The 17,401-nt window shown below is 53.9% G+C and overlaps 1 protein-coding gene across 1 annotated transcript in view; it reads left to right on the top strand.

The window, feature by feature from the left end:
* The window catches only part of LOC129644120 (ankyrin-1), a 102,466-nt gene that overhangs the window by 41,843 nt on the left and 43,222 nt on the right, over nt 1-17,401 (top strand). Inside the window, exons 15-23 of the mRNA XM_055569529.1 lie at nt 344-442; nt 3,734-3,931; nt 6,649-6,747; nt 9,007-9,105; nt 9,830-9,928; nt 10,996-11,088; nt 11,571-11,643; nt 13,803-13,896; nt 15,306-15,384. Coding sequence (XP_055425504.1) covers nt 344-442; nt 3,734-3,931; nt 6,649-6,747; nt 9,007-9,105; nt 9,830-9,928; nt 10,996-11,088; nt 11,571-11,643; nt 13,803-13,896; nt 15,306-15,384 — 933 coding nt within the window. The remainder of the gene's footprint in view (nt 1-343; nt 443-3,733; nt 3,932-6,648; nt 6,748-9,006; nt 9,106-9,829; nt 9,929-10,995; nt 11,089-11,570; nt 11,644-13,802; nt 13,897-15,305; nt 15,385-17,401) is intronic.

A 17,401-nucleotide genomic window follows, 5' to 3' on the forward strand; every position in this document is an offset into this window, starting at 1 on the left:
GACTGAGGAGGTGACCCCCCCAGGACTGAGGGGGTGACCCCCCAGGGGTGAGGAGGTGATCCCCCAGGGGTGAGGAGGTGGTCCCCAGGACTGAGGAGGTGGCCCCCAGGACTGGGGAGGTGACCCTCAGGAGTGAGGAGATGACCCCCTAGGACTGAGGGTGACTCCCAGGACTGAGGGGGTGGCCCAGGTTCCACTGGCTGTGTTCTCCAATGGCTGGGCTCTGACATGGCTCTTCCGCGGATTTCCTGGGTAGCAGAAGTAACATGGACCCCTAGGCCTGGCTCCTGGGGCCTGGCCAGGGGGCCGCCCCACGAGTGAAGGCTGTCCCCGTCCCCCACAGAGCGGCCTGACCCCCCTGCACGTGGCCGTGCACCACAACCACCTGGACGTCGTCAGGCTGCTGCTGCCCCGAGGCGGCTCCCCGCACAGCCCCGCCTGGGTAAGCCTCCCGGCCGGTGCCCGCCCCAGCCCCACCCCGGCCCCACCCCCTGGGACCCTGCTCTCACCACCCCCACCCCGGGCTGGGCTGTGGCTGCTGCTGCCCCAGGGCGGCTCCCCGCACAGCCCTGCCTGGGTAAGCCTCCCTGCTGGTGCCTGCCCCGGCCCCACCCTGGGACGCTGCTCTCAGCACCCTCACCCAGGAGTGGGCTGTGGCTGCTGCTGGGGGACCAGGAGCAGGGCGGGAGGTGGGAGCACTTCCCACCACAGGCCACCTCCCAGAGGGGGGACTCATTCACACAACAGATGTGTCCCCAAGCCTGACGTCAGACGTCAGCATGTACAGTGTGCTCTTGATGCTGGGACAGGGGCCCCCCTGGAGAACATTCCGGGTAGGGGGTGATCTTGTGCTCTTGATGCTGGGACAGGGGACAGACACACTTGGAGAATATTTGGGGTGGGGGATAAACTTGCCAGAACCTGGAAGTGCAGAACCTGTTTTAAAGACGGGTAGTCTCCCCCAGCTCTGTTTTCCTCCTGAGTTCAGGCTCTGAAGCGGTCCTCCTTCTGTCCATACATTACACAGGGATGCGTGGCCACTGGCCAGCCTCATGCCAACCCCTGAGATGCTCAGAGTCACAGGTCCATCACCCCCAAGGGACCCTGAGTGTAGGCAGCAGGTGGGGCTTATGTTAGAGAGGACTGCAGGGGGCAGAACAAGGTACAGAGATGAAGCTGGACACCAGCATCATTGGGGGGCAGGCTGCCCCGCTGCGGGATGAGATGAGAAGGTGGCAAGATCTGCAAGGGCAGAGGGGCCTTGGGGGTTGGTGGCTATGCAGAGGAGGGTGAGGAGAGGGAGCAGGGCTTGGGGACAAAGGACACACATGGTCTCTCCGCTCACAGTTAGATGGACAGTCGAGACTCAGAAGAAAGGAAAGTGAGAGTGAGGATAATTTACGGATTTAGGGGGCGGGGAGCGAACCCCCGTGCTCAGCCCTTCAGCAGGAAGGGTCTCGGGTGGGTCAGAGTATGATTCCAGCCCACCCCTGCGGACCCCCATGGGGACGCAACCTGGTCGGGGAAAATCGTGCCAGCCTTCAGATTGCCCTCCCCGCTCAGATAGGATGCTCGTCTGAAATGTACAGCATCACCTTCCTGCAGACACAGCACACAGTCTCTCCCAGACACCCTGTCTCCTTGGGCTCCAGTCCCCCCCTCCCCCGCGCTCTTGTAGGAGAGCCCGCATTGCTGCGCAGACAGCACGCGGCCCCACGGGGGACGTGACTTACTCCTGCCTCTAAAAATAAAACTGCTGGACTCCCCTCCTCCTCGCACCCCCACCTTATATAAAAGAAATCGGAGCCAGCCCCATGGTATTTAAAGAGAGCTTTATCCACACATAAACCCTGTACAGATGGGTTTTGTTTCCATGGCAAAAAATAGTTTCCAAAGTAGTCTGGCAATTTTGTAGAATTTCACATGCAAATCTCTCTGCACCCAAACCAAACCCGCCCCTTTCTAATTTCAATGCTGATGTTGTTTTAACGCTGAGGCAGCTCTCTCTCCAGTGTGTGCATTCCTTTGGACGAGCTCACTGCCTGGGGAAAGAGGAACCTTTTACGGCTCACGTCATCTCTCCCTGACTCGCCTGCCCCTTCTCTCATCACCTAGAGAAGGTCATTCATTCCCCGTAGTCCTGGCTTGGAGGGAGCTCTGAGGGGCTGGCCCCTGATTTGAGACAGACAGTTGCTCTTGTATCTTGGTTTTAACCGGGGGTCACCTGGCAGCCTGAGCTCCAGGGCAAGCTTGCCTGTTGCCAGGACAGGATGCTGTTCTTGCCAGCAGACATCTTCCACTGTCTGCCCTAGTGGTCTGGACTCCTGATTATACCAACAAGAATAATTGCTGGAGTTCCTGTCCTCTTCACGGTGGAAGTCCCTGATCCTTGCTTCCATGCAGGGAATGGAATGCAAGTTGCAGCAATGCACCCTGGGTGAGCATCAGCCTCACCACATTGCATCCTGACCCAGGAGCTTTTCAGAATGCAGAATCTGGGGCCCGCCTAGTCAAAATCTGCACTTTAACAAGATCCCACGTGATTTCATACACACTCGAGTCTGAGAAGCAGGGCTCCGGCTAAAAGCACTTGTGTTCTGAAGCCAGAAGATTGTCTGATGCTCAGAGAGAAGGCTCTCCATGTGGGCCTGACTCCAGATCTCAGGCCTGATCCACCGAACCCTGCCTCTTTCCTTGGCACCCTCTTGATACAGTACAAAACTCATTTTGTTTAATTAATTTTACTACAATCGAAATGCCAATCTTGTCAGGGGAACACAGCCTCCAAAGGATTTAATGTTTTCTCATAACATAATCCAATCTAAAAGGAGGAACACTGGAATGGTCTTACATAATTCCTCGAAAGAGAATGATTTTTGTTATTCAATTTCCTTCTTTGGGTAAGTGACAACTTTTCCTTTCCCCATAAAATCCACTATGGAGATGGATCTTACCCTGTCCCTCAGTGCTTAAAACTGGGATTTTACCGTATTGGTCCAGCTCTGCCTTGTACCACCATTTCTGTATCCATTCATCTGTTAAAGGACATCTAGGTTGCTTCCATGTCCCAGCTACACTATCCACTTTTAATGGCTTAAAAAAGTACAAAAGGGCGTCTAGAGGTCATTGACTCTTTTGCCCCTAGTCACACAGCTGATTAAAGTAGATCAGGGACTTGTAAAGTGACTGTCCTCCAATAAAAATTAATAAAAAATAAAATAAAAGTGAGCCAAGGACTGACTCCACGTCCGCAGGTCCCTTGCCAGGGGCTTGTCCTCTTACACCACCTGCCTGAAGCCACAGAGCTTGGGGGAGCTCTTGGGCCAGCCGCACAGGGAACCATAAAGAGCTCTCTTCTTCCCCCTCCATGAACTGTCCGGGATGCTGTTCTCATGGCAGGAAAGAGGGTCTTGTATTTTCATCCGCACCTAGCCTGCTGGTGATTCTATAGGCTGCCTGGCTGAATCCTAGCATCTGTTGGGGACAGGGCACTCACGCCCAGAACATAGATGGAGAGAACGGGAACAGGGCTTTGCTGGTCTGGGAGCCTCTCCAAACCCAGTGGATTCGGTCGGTTGGTTTGTTTACTGAAGTGACCCTCCCGGGTGACACCAGCCTTAAATCAGACCTCCTGGCCCCGCCTCGGAGGATAGGATCTAAACCGGAAGGCATGCGCTCAGCTTGTCAACTCAGCACTCCTGTAAGCAGGCTCTGGGGTCCCCTTCCATTTCAGAACGGCTACACACCTCTGCACATCGCCGCCAAACAGAACCAGCTGGAGGTGGCCCGCAGTCTGCTGCAGTACGGGGCCTCGGCGAACGCGGAGTCGGTGCAAGGCGTGACCCCCCTCCACCTGGCGGCTCAGGAGGGCCACGCGGAGATGGTGGCTCTCTTGCTGTCCAAACAGGCCAACGGTAACCTGGGCAACAAGGTAAACATGCGTCTGCGATGTTCCCGTAGACGCGATCGCGTTGGGGGTCAGCTGAAGCCTGGGCGCCCCTGTGCTGTGCCCGGGTTCTGAATTAGGTGATGCACGTGTGTGTGTGTGTGTGTGTGTGTGTGTGTCTGTGCGCGCGCATGTGTCTGTGACCCTTACAACAGCCCTGGGTAGGTTTTAGCTCAGTTTTATAAATGAATGAACAGGTTCAGAAAGGTTGCTAATTCCAAGATTGTAGGACCCCATGCCTACCTGATGCCAAAGCTGGTCCTTCCTAAATAGAATGACTCAAGAACCCACACAAAGATCACTGTTGAAATCCACTGCATGCTTTCGCACATAGAGGCCAGTTTCTACATTCAGGAATCTATGAAGTTGGAACTAAATATTCTTTTTCTGTAGGGAAGGCATTGTTTTCAATGCTGACCTGTCCCTTAATGGGATTATCAGTCCAGGGACTATTGGCGTGTGAGTAGAAAACCCTCCTGGTGTAGTGACCTGTGGAGAAGGAACCTAGGAACTTGTTCCCCGCTGACGTTCTCATGGTTTTCATCAGCGTCTCCAAGGAATGCATGGCCCAGGAAAGGCTACGAGTCCCTCCTTTTGTTTTTTGTTTTGTTTTGTAACTTTTAAGCTTTTTGTTTTGTATTGGGCTATAGCCAGTTAGGAATGTCGTGATAGTTTCAGTTGAACAGTGAAGGGACTCAGCCCCACTTATCCATGTATCCATTCTCCCCCAAACTCCCCTCCCATCCAGGCTGCCACAAAACATCGAGCAGAGTTCCCTGTGCTATACACTAAGACCTTGTTGGTTATCCATTTAATAGACAACAGTGTGTACATATCAATCCTCAACTCCCTAACTATCCCTTCCCCCAATCCATCCCTCCAGAAACCATAAGTTCGTTCTCTAAGTCTATAAGAGTTATTTCTTTTATTAAGCAGCTGTTTTATTGAAATATAACTCCCATACCATAAACTTCACTGGTTTGAACTGTACTATTTGGTGGTTTGGGGTATATTTGCAGAATTGAATGAACACCACCACTGCCTAACTTCTGGACATTCCTGCCACCCCAGAAGGAAACCTCAGACCCATTAGTAGCCACATCCCATCTCCCTCAAACCCCCGTCCCCTGGCGACCATTCATCTGCTCTCTGTCACTGTGAATTTGCCTGTTCTGGACATTTCTTGTAAATGGAATCATACGCTATAAAGAGCCACTTCTTTAGATGATACATGAAGGTAATACAGTTTCAGAAGGGCAAGCATTTTAAGGATAACTTAGTATTTCTTTAAGAACCTACTGGATCTACTGGCTCTTTCTGGACAGGTTTGGACAGGTGACCCCCAAGAGGGAACCGTTAGGGCAACACCGTTATACTGGTCTGCTGCTGGTGCCATTTAAGTGAGCTCTGTCAGGGACCAGGGCCCGGATGGCAAAGCTTTGCCCTGGAGACACGCCCACCCATCCACACCCACTGTCACCAGGCAGGCTACTGTGTTATCCCAGGGGTCGGGCACGGCACCTGGTAGCTGGGGCTGACCCAGGACCTGTTCTTCTCTGGGCATCCTTGCCCACTTGTGCTGGCTTCAGTGTGGGGGGCACTGCCCCTGGGCCTCCTGTCAGCTGGGGGGAAAGGACAGATGGCAGGGGAGGACGAATGGAGTTTCTGGAGAGGGGGCAGCCCCGTTTGCCTCATGGTTAGTAAGGCTTGTAGAGTCAGATACAGGAGATAGAAGGCTTTCCTGGCATTTTTGTGTGAGTGCCCACATATCAAGCAAGATGTCTGGAGTATTATTATCCTTGTGAGACAGATGGACTTCCCTGGTAGCTCAGATGGTAAGAATCCACCTATAATGCTGGAAACCTGGGTTTGATCCCTGGGTCAGGAAGATCCCCTGGAGAAGGGAATGGGGCTACCCACTCCAGTATTCTTGCCTGGAAAATTCCATGGACAGAGGAGCCTGGCGGGCTACAATCCATGGGGTCGCAAAGAGTCAGACACGACTGAGTGACTGACACTATGCTATGCACTATGAGAAGGATGTGATAAGAGCTCCAAGAATCTGGCTTTTTTCGGTCCCAGCAGGATCTTCTATCGTTCCATCCTTTTTCCAGCGAAGCACTGGCTGGTGTGCGGAGCACAGACTGCATTAAATGTCACATCTTGCTTTACAACGTGTTTTTGTCTCTGTTTTCTCAAGCGAGCCTTCCTTTGCCCTTGAGATTTGTCAGTGATAATCCCTATTTTCTCAATAAGCAAACCAAGACTTTGAAGCTCATCTCAAGTCATGGAAATAAGAAATGTTACCATTGAAATGGACAATAAAGTTCATGTAGTTCAGATATCAGCAAATTATGGCCTGAAGGCCAAATCCGGCCCACGACTTGTTTGTATAAATAAAGTTTTATTGGAACACAGCCACGCCCATTTGTTTACCTGTTGGCACGCATGCTTTCTCACTATAACTGATGGAGTTAAGCCCAAAATATTGATGATCTGGCTCTTAGCAGAAGCCATTGCTGACCTCTGGTTTAGTTCAATCACTTTCGCTAAGGATGTGGGGGCCTAGAAGAGCTTGCCCAAGGTCAAACAGCCGGTTGGTGGCTACAGAGCCAAGTTTGACTCCCAAACCTCAGTGCTTTCCCAGCGTGACCCAGAACTCTATCTTGGCTGCAAACTGATGAACTTCTTTTCCTTCCCAGAATGGACTCACTCCCCTCCATCTGGTTGCACAAGAAGGCCACGTTCCAGTGGCAGACGTGCTGATCAAACACGGTGTCACGGTGGACGCCACCACCCGGGTAAGTACCACAGCCTGCATCCTATCCACACCTTCCCCCTGCACCCACGGGCCTGCCTGCTCTGGCCTCCCTCACTGGTCCATCCCAGGAGTTTGGAAACCCCAAGGCCACAACGGCCCATTCTTGTCTGCCACTTCCTAGGGGCAGCAGTGGACCCCAGGCCAATGGACTCACTTTCCAGTGGAGAGTTTAAGAAGTTGGTTATAACTTTGAGCCTCTGTAGTGAGTCATGATTCCAATCTCTGTCTTACATGAGCCAGGTGTCAAAATGTCAGGCTTCCCTGGATGTACTGGAGAATTCCATGCCTTCTAGTCTGGCATTTGGCTCGGAGTGGGTCAGCATTCCTTGAGCCTCTCTGTGCAGAGGATTGGCGGGGGTGTGGGGGGTGGCTCTGGGGTGGGGGATGGAGAACAACCCAGTGCCCAGCACACAGTGGATTCTGCTTCGAGGCACCTGCAGATGATGTAAGAGGCAGAAAGGGACAGCGGGTGTGATGTCTGGTGCGAGGAGGGCACTAGTGAGCCAGAGGGAGCATAGAGGGAGGAGAGGGTCTCTCCATTTGGTGGGAAAAGGAGGCTTCCTGGAAGAGGCATCATTTTGTTCCTTTTCACTGCAAGGCAAGTGTATTAAATGAAAGAGACAAAGCAACACCCCTCCAACCCCAGCCCCCTCCAGAGCCCACCTGGAACACCAGTCAGCAGTGTGACGTTAAAGGCTCCCAGAAAAGTCCGAGACGTATTTTATCCCCAACTGCCTACAGCCTCTACAGGAACCTGCTTAAAACCCAAGAATGTTCTGGATCTTTGAGGTCCTCTCGCCAGCCCAGTTTAGTCTTTTGGGATCTTGCCCTGAGAGATCCTATACTGTGAGTTAGAACTTGTTGCTGCTTTTGTTCAGTGGCTAAGTCTTGTCCAACTCTGCGACCCCATGCACTGCGGCACACCAGGCTTCCCTGCCTTTCACCATCTCCCGGAGTTTGTTCAAACTTATGTCCATTGAGTCAGAGATGCCGTCCAACCGTCTCATCCTCTGTCACCCCCTTCTCCTGCTCTCAATCTTCCCCAGGCCTTTTCCTGTGAGTCGTTTCTTTGCATTACGTGGCCAAAGTACTGCAGCTTCAGCTTCAGCATCAGTCCTTCCAATGAATATTCAGGGTTGATTTCCTTTAGGATGGACTGGTGTGACCTCCTTGCTTTCCAGCGGACTCTTAAGAATCTTCTCCAACACCACAGTTGGAAAGCATCAGTTCTTCAGTGCTCAGCCTTCCTTATGGTCCAACTCTCACATCCATACATGACTACAGGAAAAACCATAGCTTTGGCTAGACGGATCTTTGTTAGGCCTTAGAGATCTCAAAGCCAACCCATCACTTCAGGTCCAGCCTGCAGGGTCTGGATCCAGATGGTCTCTGGGATTAGGCTCCACAGGACACTTAGGGGCCTGGAGAGCAGGGTCTGGATCCAGATGGCCTCTGGGATTAGGCTCCCCAGGACATTTAGGGGCCTGGAGAGCCTTGGCCTGTCAGCCTGTGGAGGGAGCACTAAGATATTCAGCAGAACAGCTTCCTTGAGAATTATCTCCTCTGCGGACAAAATTCAAGTGAATAAATACACAAAGTCCACTCATTTCAAGCCACGGCCAGTTCCTACCATTGTGGTACATGACTCTACCACCTGGTAGCCCAGATAGCAGGGCAAGGCGGGTCTTGTCCGGGTCAGTGGGGACCTCCTTCCCATGCAAGGCCCCTGCCCTCCCAGCTTCCCCCGCTCTCCGAGTGACCCGTCTTGGCTTCTGCAGCACGGTCTCTCCTGCCTTTCCTCCTCCCTCTTTGCTGCCCCCTCCCCACCCTCTTTTCTGAACTCCCTGTAAATATTGTCTCAGTTCCATGAGCCCCACTTTTTTCATGCCATACTTTATCTGGGTGTATGGCACCCATGGGTGCCTCCTTGCCGGGCCCTCTTCCCCAGACCCAGGGCCAGTTTTCCCATCACCTGCTTGGCCGCCCCCCTTGAGTCTCTCCTGCTCACCTCATGCTGCTCTTGCCCGACGCCAGGCCCTGTGCCCCTCCCAGGCCCCTGGCCTCCGACAGCCTAGACAGCTGACCCCAGGGAGCTGCTGCCAGCCTTGCCAAGGCCTCCTCATCCATCTTCCCCTTTACCGCCGTTAACCATGCGAGTTTCCTTCTCGTCCAGCTCAGAGCGTCTTGTGTTGTCCCCAGAAGCCCTGCCCGTCACCCTCTCTCCTCTCTTACTTTCCAGATGGGTTACACTCCACTCCACGTGGCCAGTCATTATGGGAACATCAAGCTGGTGAAGTTTCTGCTACAGCACAAGGCAGACGTCAATGCCAAGACCAAGGTATGGGGATGCCTGAGACAGAGACACGCTGGGACCACACCCCCTTTGCTGCAGGGCTTGCACCTGGACAAACATCTCCTCCAGCAACAAAATTACAAAGAATCTATAAGGGACTAAAAATAACCACATACCTGAGCAGCTGGGGCAAGTCATGGACGACAAGATACACAGAGACCAAAAACCCAACTGCCACTTCTAAAGAGCCGGGAGCAAAAACAGGCTGTCAGAACCAAAAGCAGGGTCCTGTGCATGCCCACTGCATGCAACACCACCCAGAGGCAAACCACCTGAGTCACCCCTCCAGCCTGACCCTTGGACCCGCCCCTACCATGACTCCATGTCAGGAACCAGCTTGTCCCTTCCCCCTGGGGAGCAAGCAAGGGAACCTGTTACTTGTTTTCAACCCCCCACCCCCGCTGCAGCAGGGGCCCCAGTAAAGCCTTGCCTGAGTTTCTTGTCTGGCCTCTGATCAATTTCTATTGACTGGAAAAGCCAAGGACCCTGGTCGGTAACAAGACCAGTGCCAAACTCAGAGGCACCTAGAATCACTCTGGGCACACGTGGGGCTCCGCCACAATTTTCAGCTTTGACGCTGGAGGAAGAAATGGGGAAAATGCCTTTTTTTTTTCTTTGCATACAGAAGACATAGGCTCTGTGGTGGGTGGGCAGTGCTAGCTCATTTCTGTCACTAGCTCATCCTCCCAAATGTCTACCCGCTTTACAGCTCGGATACAGCCCCTTGCATCAGGCGGCTCAACAGGGCCATACGGACATTGTGGCATTGCTTCTCAAACATGGTGCTTCCCCAAACGAGGCCAGCTCGGTGAGTGCCCGGGGCCCCGACCCGGACAGCTGCTCACGCGCCGCTGAGACGCCCCCTCACCGGGGAAGCTCAGGTCAGCCTCCAGGGTGTCTGGGGCCCGAACAGGCCCCCAGGGGCATGGGGCCTCCATCCGGAAGGTGGAAGTTTATCCTAGAAGCATCGCTTACCCTCCCCCTTTTATTTTCATTTAAATGCTGTCAAAACCCTCCGCAAAATCCCTGCTAAAATCTGTGAAGCTGTTCTCAGTGTGACGAGAGTGAACAGAACCAAATGTCTTGGGTGGATCCTGATGTTTGGGGGCCTCGGGGTCTTCAGCCACGTCCGCGGTCACTGTTCAGAGGCCACTTCCTCCCCGGGCAGTGGGACTGTCAGGGATACTGGCTTATCTCCGTGACTGCTTCCAGCTTGGACAGCGTGAGGACCTTTGATTGTTACTGTTGTTGCTAAAGCCATAGCTGTAGATGGGGCCCAATCTGCATGGGGTAGACCCTGGAAGCAGAGAACTTTGAAAGGGCGTGGGTTCAATCCCTGGTCAGGGAACTGAGGTCCCATAAGCCATGTGGTATGGCCAAAAAGTCAAAAAAAGAAAAAATAAGGAAAGCCTCATTATCCATTTAGTTTCAGTTAGTTCTTCCCTTTAAAATCAGAGTAGAAATTTGCTCCTCCCTTATTTTCTGGGACTTGTGATTTCCGGCTGGCCTGAAAAGAGTTCACTGAAGTATGTGGGTTCTTTGAACTGTTTCCATGATCAGTAACTGACACCCGAAGAACTGGCCTTGGGAGCCATGGGCAGTACCGCCCGGGGCCCTCTTATTCCTGCAACCCCAGCTGGTGTCTCCCTGACCCTGACCTTCCCACTGCCTCCCTCTCGGCCGCTCTTGACTTCTGTGGCGAGATCTCCTCTGAACACCCAGCACTGGCAGTTTAAGTACCCCAGCACCCCGTCTCCTTGAGCACCACTGACCACACCCGTCTGGGTGCACACGTGTGCAGGGTCTTGCTCCGGGTGTGAATGACTGGGGTGTGGGTCTGGGCTGATCACGCCGTCCGTCTGCTCTTCTCCCCAGAATGGAACCACGCCTCTGGCCATAGCCAAGCGCTTGGGCTACATTTCTGTAACAGACGTGCTCAAGGTTGTCACCGACGAAACCACCGTCCAGGTACATCTACTCCTCCCCTGCACACCCACCTCAGACACACACAGCCTGCAGGATGCCCCAGGGGGTGCCCCGGGAAGTGGAGTGTGTTCTGGAGTCCTGGGATTCCTGAGGGAAGCTTGAAGCCCAAAGAATTGAGGGTTGGGGGTGGAGGGTGGGGGGATGGAGGGCGGTTCCTCCTCCATCAGGTGGGGCTTTACTGCCACCTGGTGGCCAGAAGAGTTGGGGCGTTGACCAGACCAAGGGGTGGCCCAGATGGAGTTGAGGGTAGGGACCGGGCAACCAGAAGCTGGAGTTCCGTTCATCTCCCCCTGTGGTTCCTGCCAGACCCCAGAGACACTCTTAGCTGTCCTTTTCCTCATTTTGGACAAACCTCCCTTCTTATCTCCTTCCGGTCTCCACTGTCATAACCAGATAACTGCCGGCTGGGTGAAAGGGCCCACTACTGTGTTGGGGTTGAATTCCTCGCTTTCTTCTCTTTTCAGTTGATCACGGACAAGCACCGGATGAGCTTCCCAGAGACGGTGGATGAGATTCTGGATGTCTCTGAAGATGAAGGTACAGGCTGGGATCCATACCACGTGTGGGTCGAGTCAGGCTGAAGGGGGCACTCGGGGCTCTGAACACTCACTCAGGGGGCCTCTGGCCGCCACCCCGGGTCACCAGGTCATCAGAGTCGCAGCTGGACAGAACCACTTTCTAATGATGCTGTCCGTTATCGAAAGGGCTTCTCTAATGTGATTTTAGGAGAAGGAAATCTACATCACAGAGATTAAAAATAGAAAATCCCAGAAAGTTGCATAAATACATGTGTGTTTGCATATAGCATACCTGGAGTGTGATTCTGCTCAGATCAGCTCTCAGAGCCGTAAGGAACTGTCATAAAATTCCACCTTGTGCGTTCCTTGTGCTTTGAAACAAATAGCAAGCTGTTTGATTTAAAATGCGTAAAAAGTCCTTTTCATCAGCTGCTCTTCAGACCACACAGTGGGTCAGTCGGTTTTGGGGGTGGATCCCATTATGAAATGACTGTATTCACTTCTGTGGGCCTCAGGGTACTTGTAGCACTTTTCCTGCCCCAAGAACACCTGTCTCCTCGCTGAAATTGGAAGAGAATCCTCATGATAAAGAAGGGTGGGGATGGACCAGATTATCTCTCTGGCCCCTTCCATCTTGGTAACCCAGGGGTTGTGTAGCTTGGTGGGCTAGGTGGTAAAAGCTCTCCTGAACGCCCTTGAATGAAACACCTCTCACTTTACCTGACTTCAATCCTGTCCTTCCTTAAACGTGGCTCTTTCTTTGCTTTCCAGGAACTGCTCATATAACTATAATGGGTATGAAACTCTCTGTTCCCTGTGGTCCTTTCTCATGAGCGCATTTCACCCTCAGCAACCCAAGCTCTCACTAATCCACCCCTGCTTTCCATAACAATCGGAGCTTGACTCAAACAGGACGTTTCCGCCTGTAAGGTCCATGCCCTGGCGGGCGGCTCTGGCCAGTCCAAGTCTGTGTCCGTGCCACTTACCCCTGTGTCTGTGGTCATAACTGCATGAGCTGCTGTGGTTCCATCCTATAGGCTCCTGATCACAAGGCCAGGAGGGGCCGCTGAGGGGCAGGGAAGGGCTCTGCGGGGTCCAGGGCCCCCGCTCCAGGGCAAGGAGGAGAGAGGATCAAAGAGGCAGAGTCGGGGTTGCAGACAGAGGTTGAACCTCCCGGCGATGGGCTTCGGAAATGCGGATTCGGCGTCTGAGGTTACACAAGTCCCTAGTGCCTCTCCAGACGGATGGGCTCTGTTCCACGGGGGTTTGTTCTTCTGTTGCATGTGATGTGGAAAAGAACAGAAGCATCTCTTTAGAGAAAGCACACTCCACAAGGGCTGTTCTGAAGTGGAACTTGTCAGGCAAAGAAGGTTCCTTCCAGGTCTTCCCTGGTGGTCCAATGGTTAAGACTTTGCACTTCCAGAGCAGGGGGTGTGAGTTTGAGCCCTGGTCAGAGCTTCCCTGGTAGCTCAGCTGGTAAAGAATCCCCCTGCAATGCGGGGGATCTGGGTTCGATTTCTTGGTCGAGAAGATCCTCTGGAGAAGGGAACAGCTACCCACTCCAGTACTCTTGGGCTTTCCTGGTGGCTCAGCTGGTAAAGAATCCACCTGCAATGCAGGAGACCTGGGTTCGATTCCTGGGCTGGGAAGATGTAGGCTACTTACTCCAGTTTTCTTGGGCTTCCCTGGTGGCTCAGCTGGTAAAGAATCCCGCTGCAGTGCGGGAGACCCTGGTTTGATCCCTGGGTTGGGAAGATCCCCTGGAGGAGGGAAAGGCTACCCACTCCAGTATTCTGGCCTGGAGAATTCCATGGACCATATAGTCCATGGGGTCACAAAGAGTCGGACATGACTGAGCAACTTGCACTTTCAGGGAACTAATCCCACATGTTGCGAGGCATGGCACCACCCCTCCCCACCACCCCCAAAAGGAAGAAAGTTCCTTCTGATTGAGTTATCTTCTCCAAAGCCTGGTGCAGTCTATGTTAGGGACTGGCTGCCCGGCTCCAGGGCTGTTGGTTGAAGATGAAGATGTTGCTATGGTCCCCTACGAGCATCAGAGACTTTGCCCCATGCCCCGGCTGGGGCGAGCATTGAGAGGGGGAGCAGGAAAAACACTTTTTAAAAAGAAAGAGGGTATTTCCTTCCTATCACTCACTTAAACTTGTGTGGTTTCAGGGGAGGATCTTGTCTCCAGGGCAGAGAGGCCGGATGCCAGGGATGTAGATGAAGAGAAAGAGCTGCTGGATTTCGTGCCAAAGCTGGACCAAGTGTAAGAAATGCTCCCTTTTGTGGGTGGGGAGGATGTCTCCCTCCCCAGACTCAAGGTAGAAGATTCCGGAGCAGGGAGGTTCCAGGAAGCCTGGGCCTGGACAGAGAGCTGGTCCAGTGTCTTAGGATAAGCCAGCCCTGCACCAGGGGTGCCAGGCAGGGGCAGAGGTCCCCTCTAGAGCCTTCCACCCACCCTGGGGTCCCTGCCTCCCACTGTTCCTCCTCCCCTCCCTCAGTGCTCTATCCACACCCCTCCCCCTTTCAAACACGCAGTTTTGCACTAGAAAAATCCACCAAGGGAGATCCCATTAGAAACCATTGTCAAAAAAGGGGTGGGTTATTATAGGATGGAGTTTCCCTGGTGGCTCAGAGGGTAAAGAATCTGCCTGCAATGTGGGAGACCCAGGTTCGATCCCTGGGTTGGGAAGATCCCCTGGAGGAGGGCACGGCAACCCACTCCAGTATTTTTGCCTGGAGAATCTCATGGACAGAGGAGCCTGGTGGGCTACAGTCCATGGGGTCGCAAAGAAGCAGACACAGCTGAGTGACTAACACACACACGTGTTATAGGATTATATGAAATCACATGTGTGAAATTTTGAAAATTGTAAAGCACCATAGAATTTAGAGAACCTTTCATTCAATTAAGAAATTTAAATAATAAGAAAGAAACTATTGCCAAGCTGAGCTCACAGGCCAGCCACGTCCCTCCATCAGCTGGTCCATTAGGGAATGTCCACAGAGGGTCTGCGCCGCCTGGCAGGTGTTCCTCATTCCTCCGGGAATGCAGTGAGCTGTTCCCAAGTGCGTGTGTTGGCGCACGCAGGGATTCTGTGAACGAATGTGAAAGTGACAGCTTTGTAGAAACACCGAGCCCTTTGGGGTTTTCTGAAAAGACAGTCATGTGCCGGCTTGGCCCCAGGGCTTATGAGGGCCATGGACCAAGGAGAAGGGAACCTGTGATTAGTATTACTGAACTTCAGTTAAAAACACAAAACTAAGACCTCGACCACAGAGAACCTACAGATGTATCTGGTAGAATGAAAACACACACCCAGTGGTCAGACCGTGACGCAGAATGAGATGTTACGGCCAGAGCGAGAGTTCCCTCAACAAGGCGGCTAAGGCTACAGAACTGGGGTGGTGCGTGCAGGAAGACTTTCTGGAGGAGGCAGTTTTTCAACTCGGGCTCAAGACAGGCTCTGGGGATAGGCCTAGCGGTGGAGAGGGGAGGCCAGGATGTAGCACCTGTGCCAGTGGGGTTCAGATGGTGGCGGCTGGGGGCGGGGGGTGGTCAGATTGGATAGGTGATCCTGAGGGTACAGAAATGTCTCACTGAGGCACCCGGTAGAAGATGATGGGCTATGCAGAAGGATCGTGCCCTGATGTCCCAATGTCTTCGGCATGCAGGGTAGAATCTCCAGCCATCCCGCGGATTCCCTGCGTCATACCTGAGACAGTGGTGATCAGAGCCGATGAGCCAGATCAGGTGAGACGCGTCCTTTCTCTCACCTCCTCTTGGCAGGGGAACAGATTCCCCGGGCAGTGATTGCTCTGAGATGACCTGAAGCACGGGAAGAATTCATAAAGCTCACAGTACTTCCCAAGCCCCGCGGATCCCAGGTTTCACGTGTCTTCTGCAGCAGCTGTGCCCCCAGCACTCATATAACCCCAGCTATTGGAGATCTGAGTCTCTGAGAGCCTAAGGGTGCCTGGGATGCCCTCGTGCTAGTCTCAGTGGGGCTGAGAACTGGCAGCACAAGTTCTGGCTCCAAAGCCCATGTTCTCTTGCACACATGCCCTGAGCACACGCCGTCTGCACCCGTGGGGGCCATGGGTCCTGGTACCAGAGAGGGAACCCCAGGCTGCATCTGCACTTCTGTGGAGCTGCGGGCAATTCCGGAACTTGGCACCTTTTTGTTTCACATCCGTAAAAATGGGACAGTTTCTGCCTCATGTTCCTCAAGGGATTACTGGGAGCTTAAAAATACCAGTCCAGGTGGAAAGGGGATGTCAAGGAGAGCTGTCCCCAGGGTGGCCGTTACTCATTATAATACCCTATTTGTGGCTTCCCTCAGTGCCGCTTGAATTTGTCCCCCAAATGGGTGGGATGGCTTAAAACAATGTAATGCTCCTTGATTTGATTTTTATGCCAGCTGGCACTTTTTTTTCCCCAGGGCAAAGGGGTTTTCTGGGATCAGAAGGAAGCAGTGTAGTGTTTAGAGGTTGGAAACGGCCGCCCTGAGCTTGGTCACTGAACCAGACCTGTCGGTTTTCCAGCTAAGGCTGGTCTCTTCCTCCGCCCTGAAGGGATGTGTGTCTGAAAGCAGCAGCCGAAGCCCTCGACCCAAGTGTGGCATTGGGAGAGGATGGCTGTGACGTGGCCCGGTCGGCCCTCCCACCCTAGGGCAGGGCTGCGACGGTGGTGTCATGCTGTGGAGCCGGGGGGGAGTTTGGGAGATACGGTCGGATACGGCCCTGGCACTGCCATGGCACATTCACCCGGTTCTTCCGAAGACGGCAACGAGAAAGCTCCAAGGGGACCCAGGTTCTGCTGTTCCCTGGCCAACTGTGTGCTCTAAGGCCCTGCTAAGTCGTGAACCGAGTCAGCAGGGGCTTCCTGGACTCCCGCCAGGCGCCATGGAGGGGACCCCATGTGGGAGCAGATGGTCCAGCTGGGGAGGGTCTCAGAACACAGAGGGGTGACTACCCAAGGACTCAGCAGCGTTGGGGGTGGTGGGGAGCCCTTCCAGATCAGAGTCAAGGGCAAGGGTTCTCAGGAGGTGAGAGGTGGACGATGCACAGGGTGGTCCAGCGAAGGAGACGGACGTGGGCGCCTGGGCCGATGGAGATGCCAGAGAGAGGGTCAAGTTGAGAATAAAGCTGGAGGGGTAGAATCCGAACCGACGCTCTTCGTGAGTCCTCACGATGGACATGCCCTAGGCCGAGGCAGCCTGAGGTCCTGCGATTACAGCATCACTGTGAGGAGGGGAGCCGTCCCATTTGCAGAGGAAGAAGCGGGAAGCTCCCCTGCCCCTGGGATGGGGGGTCTGTTCTCTTTCCCTTGATGCCCCAGTTCACGTGGCTTGCCCAGAGCCGAGCAGCTCATAGGTGATGGTGTGGGCTCCGGCACCAACTTACATGTGAAAAGGAGCTGCGTGGAGCTCACGTGGCAGGGTTCATGGGGCAGGTGGGGCAGGGGGCACGCTGGAAGTGCATGCGGCACGTAAGCTGAGACCGAGGCTGGACGGGAAGGAGGACTTGCTCCAGCGTCAGAAGCCTGGCCCAGGGTCCTGAGCCGAGGAGAAGCTGTGTAGGTCCCAGGAGGCCTGTGCTCCCTTTTAGACTCTGGGCGAGCTTTGTCCCAAAGGGTCAGTGAGTTCTGGGTAGCACCTCCTTCGCTGGGCTCTTGGTGGCTGGCTGAGCCTCCCTGGCCTCTGCGTGAGGTCCACTGGCCGGGACCATTGGCTGTGATCACCCGGGACCGCGGGTGATAACAGCTGGCC

Source organism: Bubalus kerabau, chromosome 2, assembly GCF_029407905.1.
Source record: "Bubalus kerabau isolate K-KA32 ecotype Philippines breed swamp buffalo chromosome 2, PCC_UOA_SB_1v2, whole genome shotgun sequence".
NCBI classification, from domain to species: domain Eukaryota; kingdom Metazoa; phylum Chordata; class Mammalia; order Artiodactyla; family Bovidae; genus Bubalus; species Bubalus kerabau.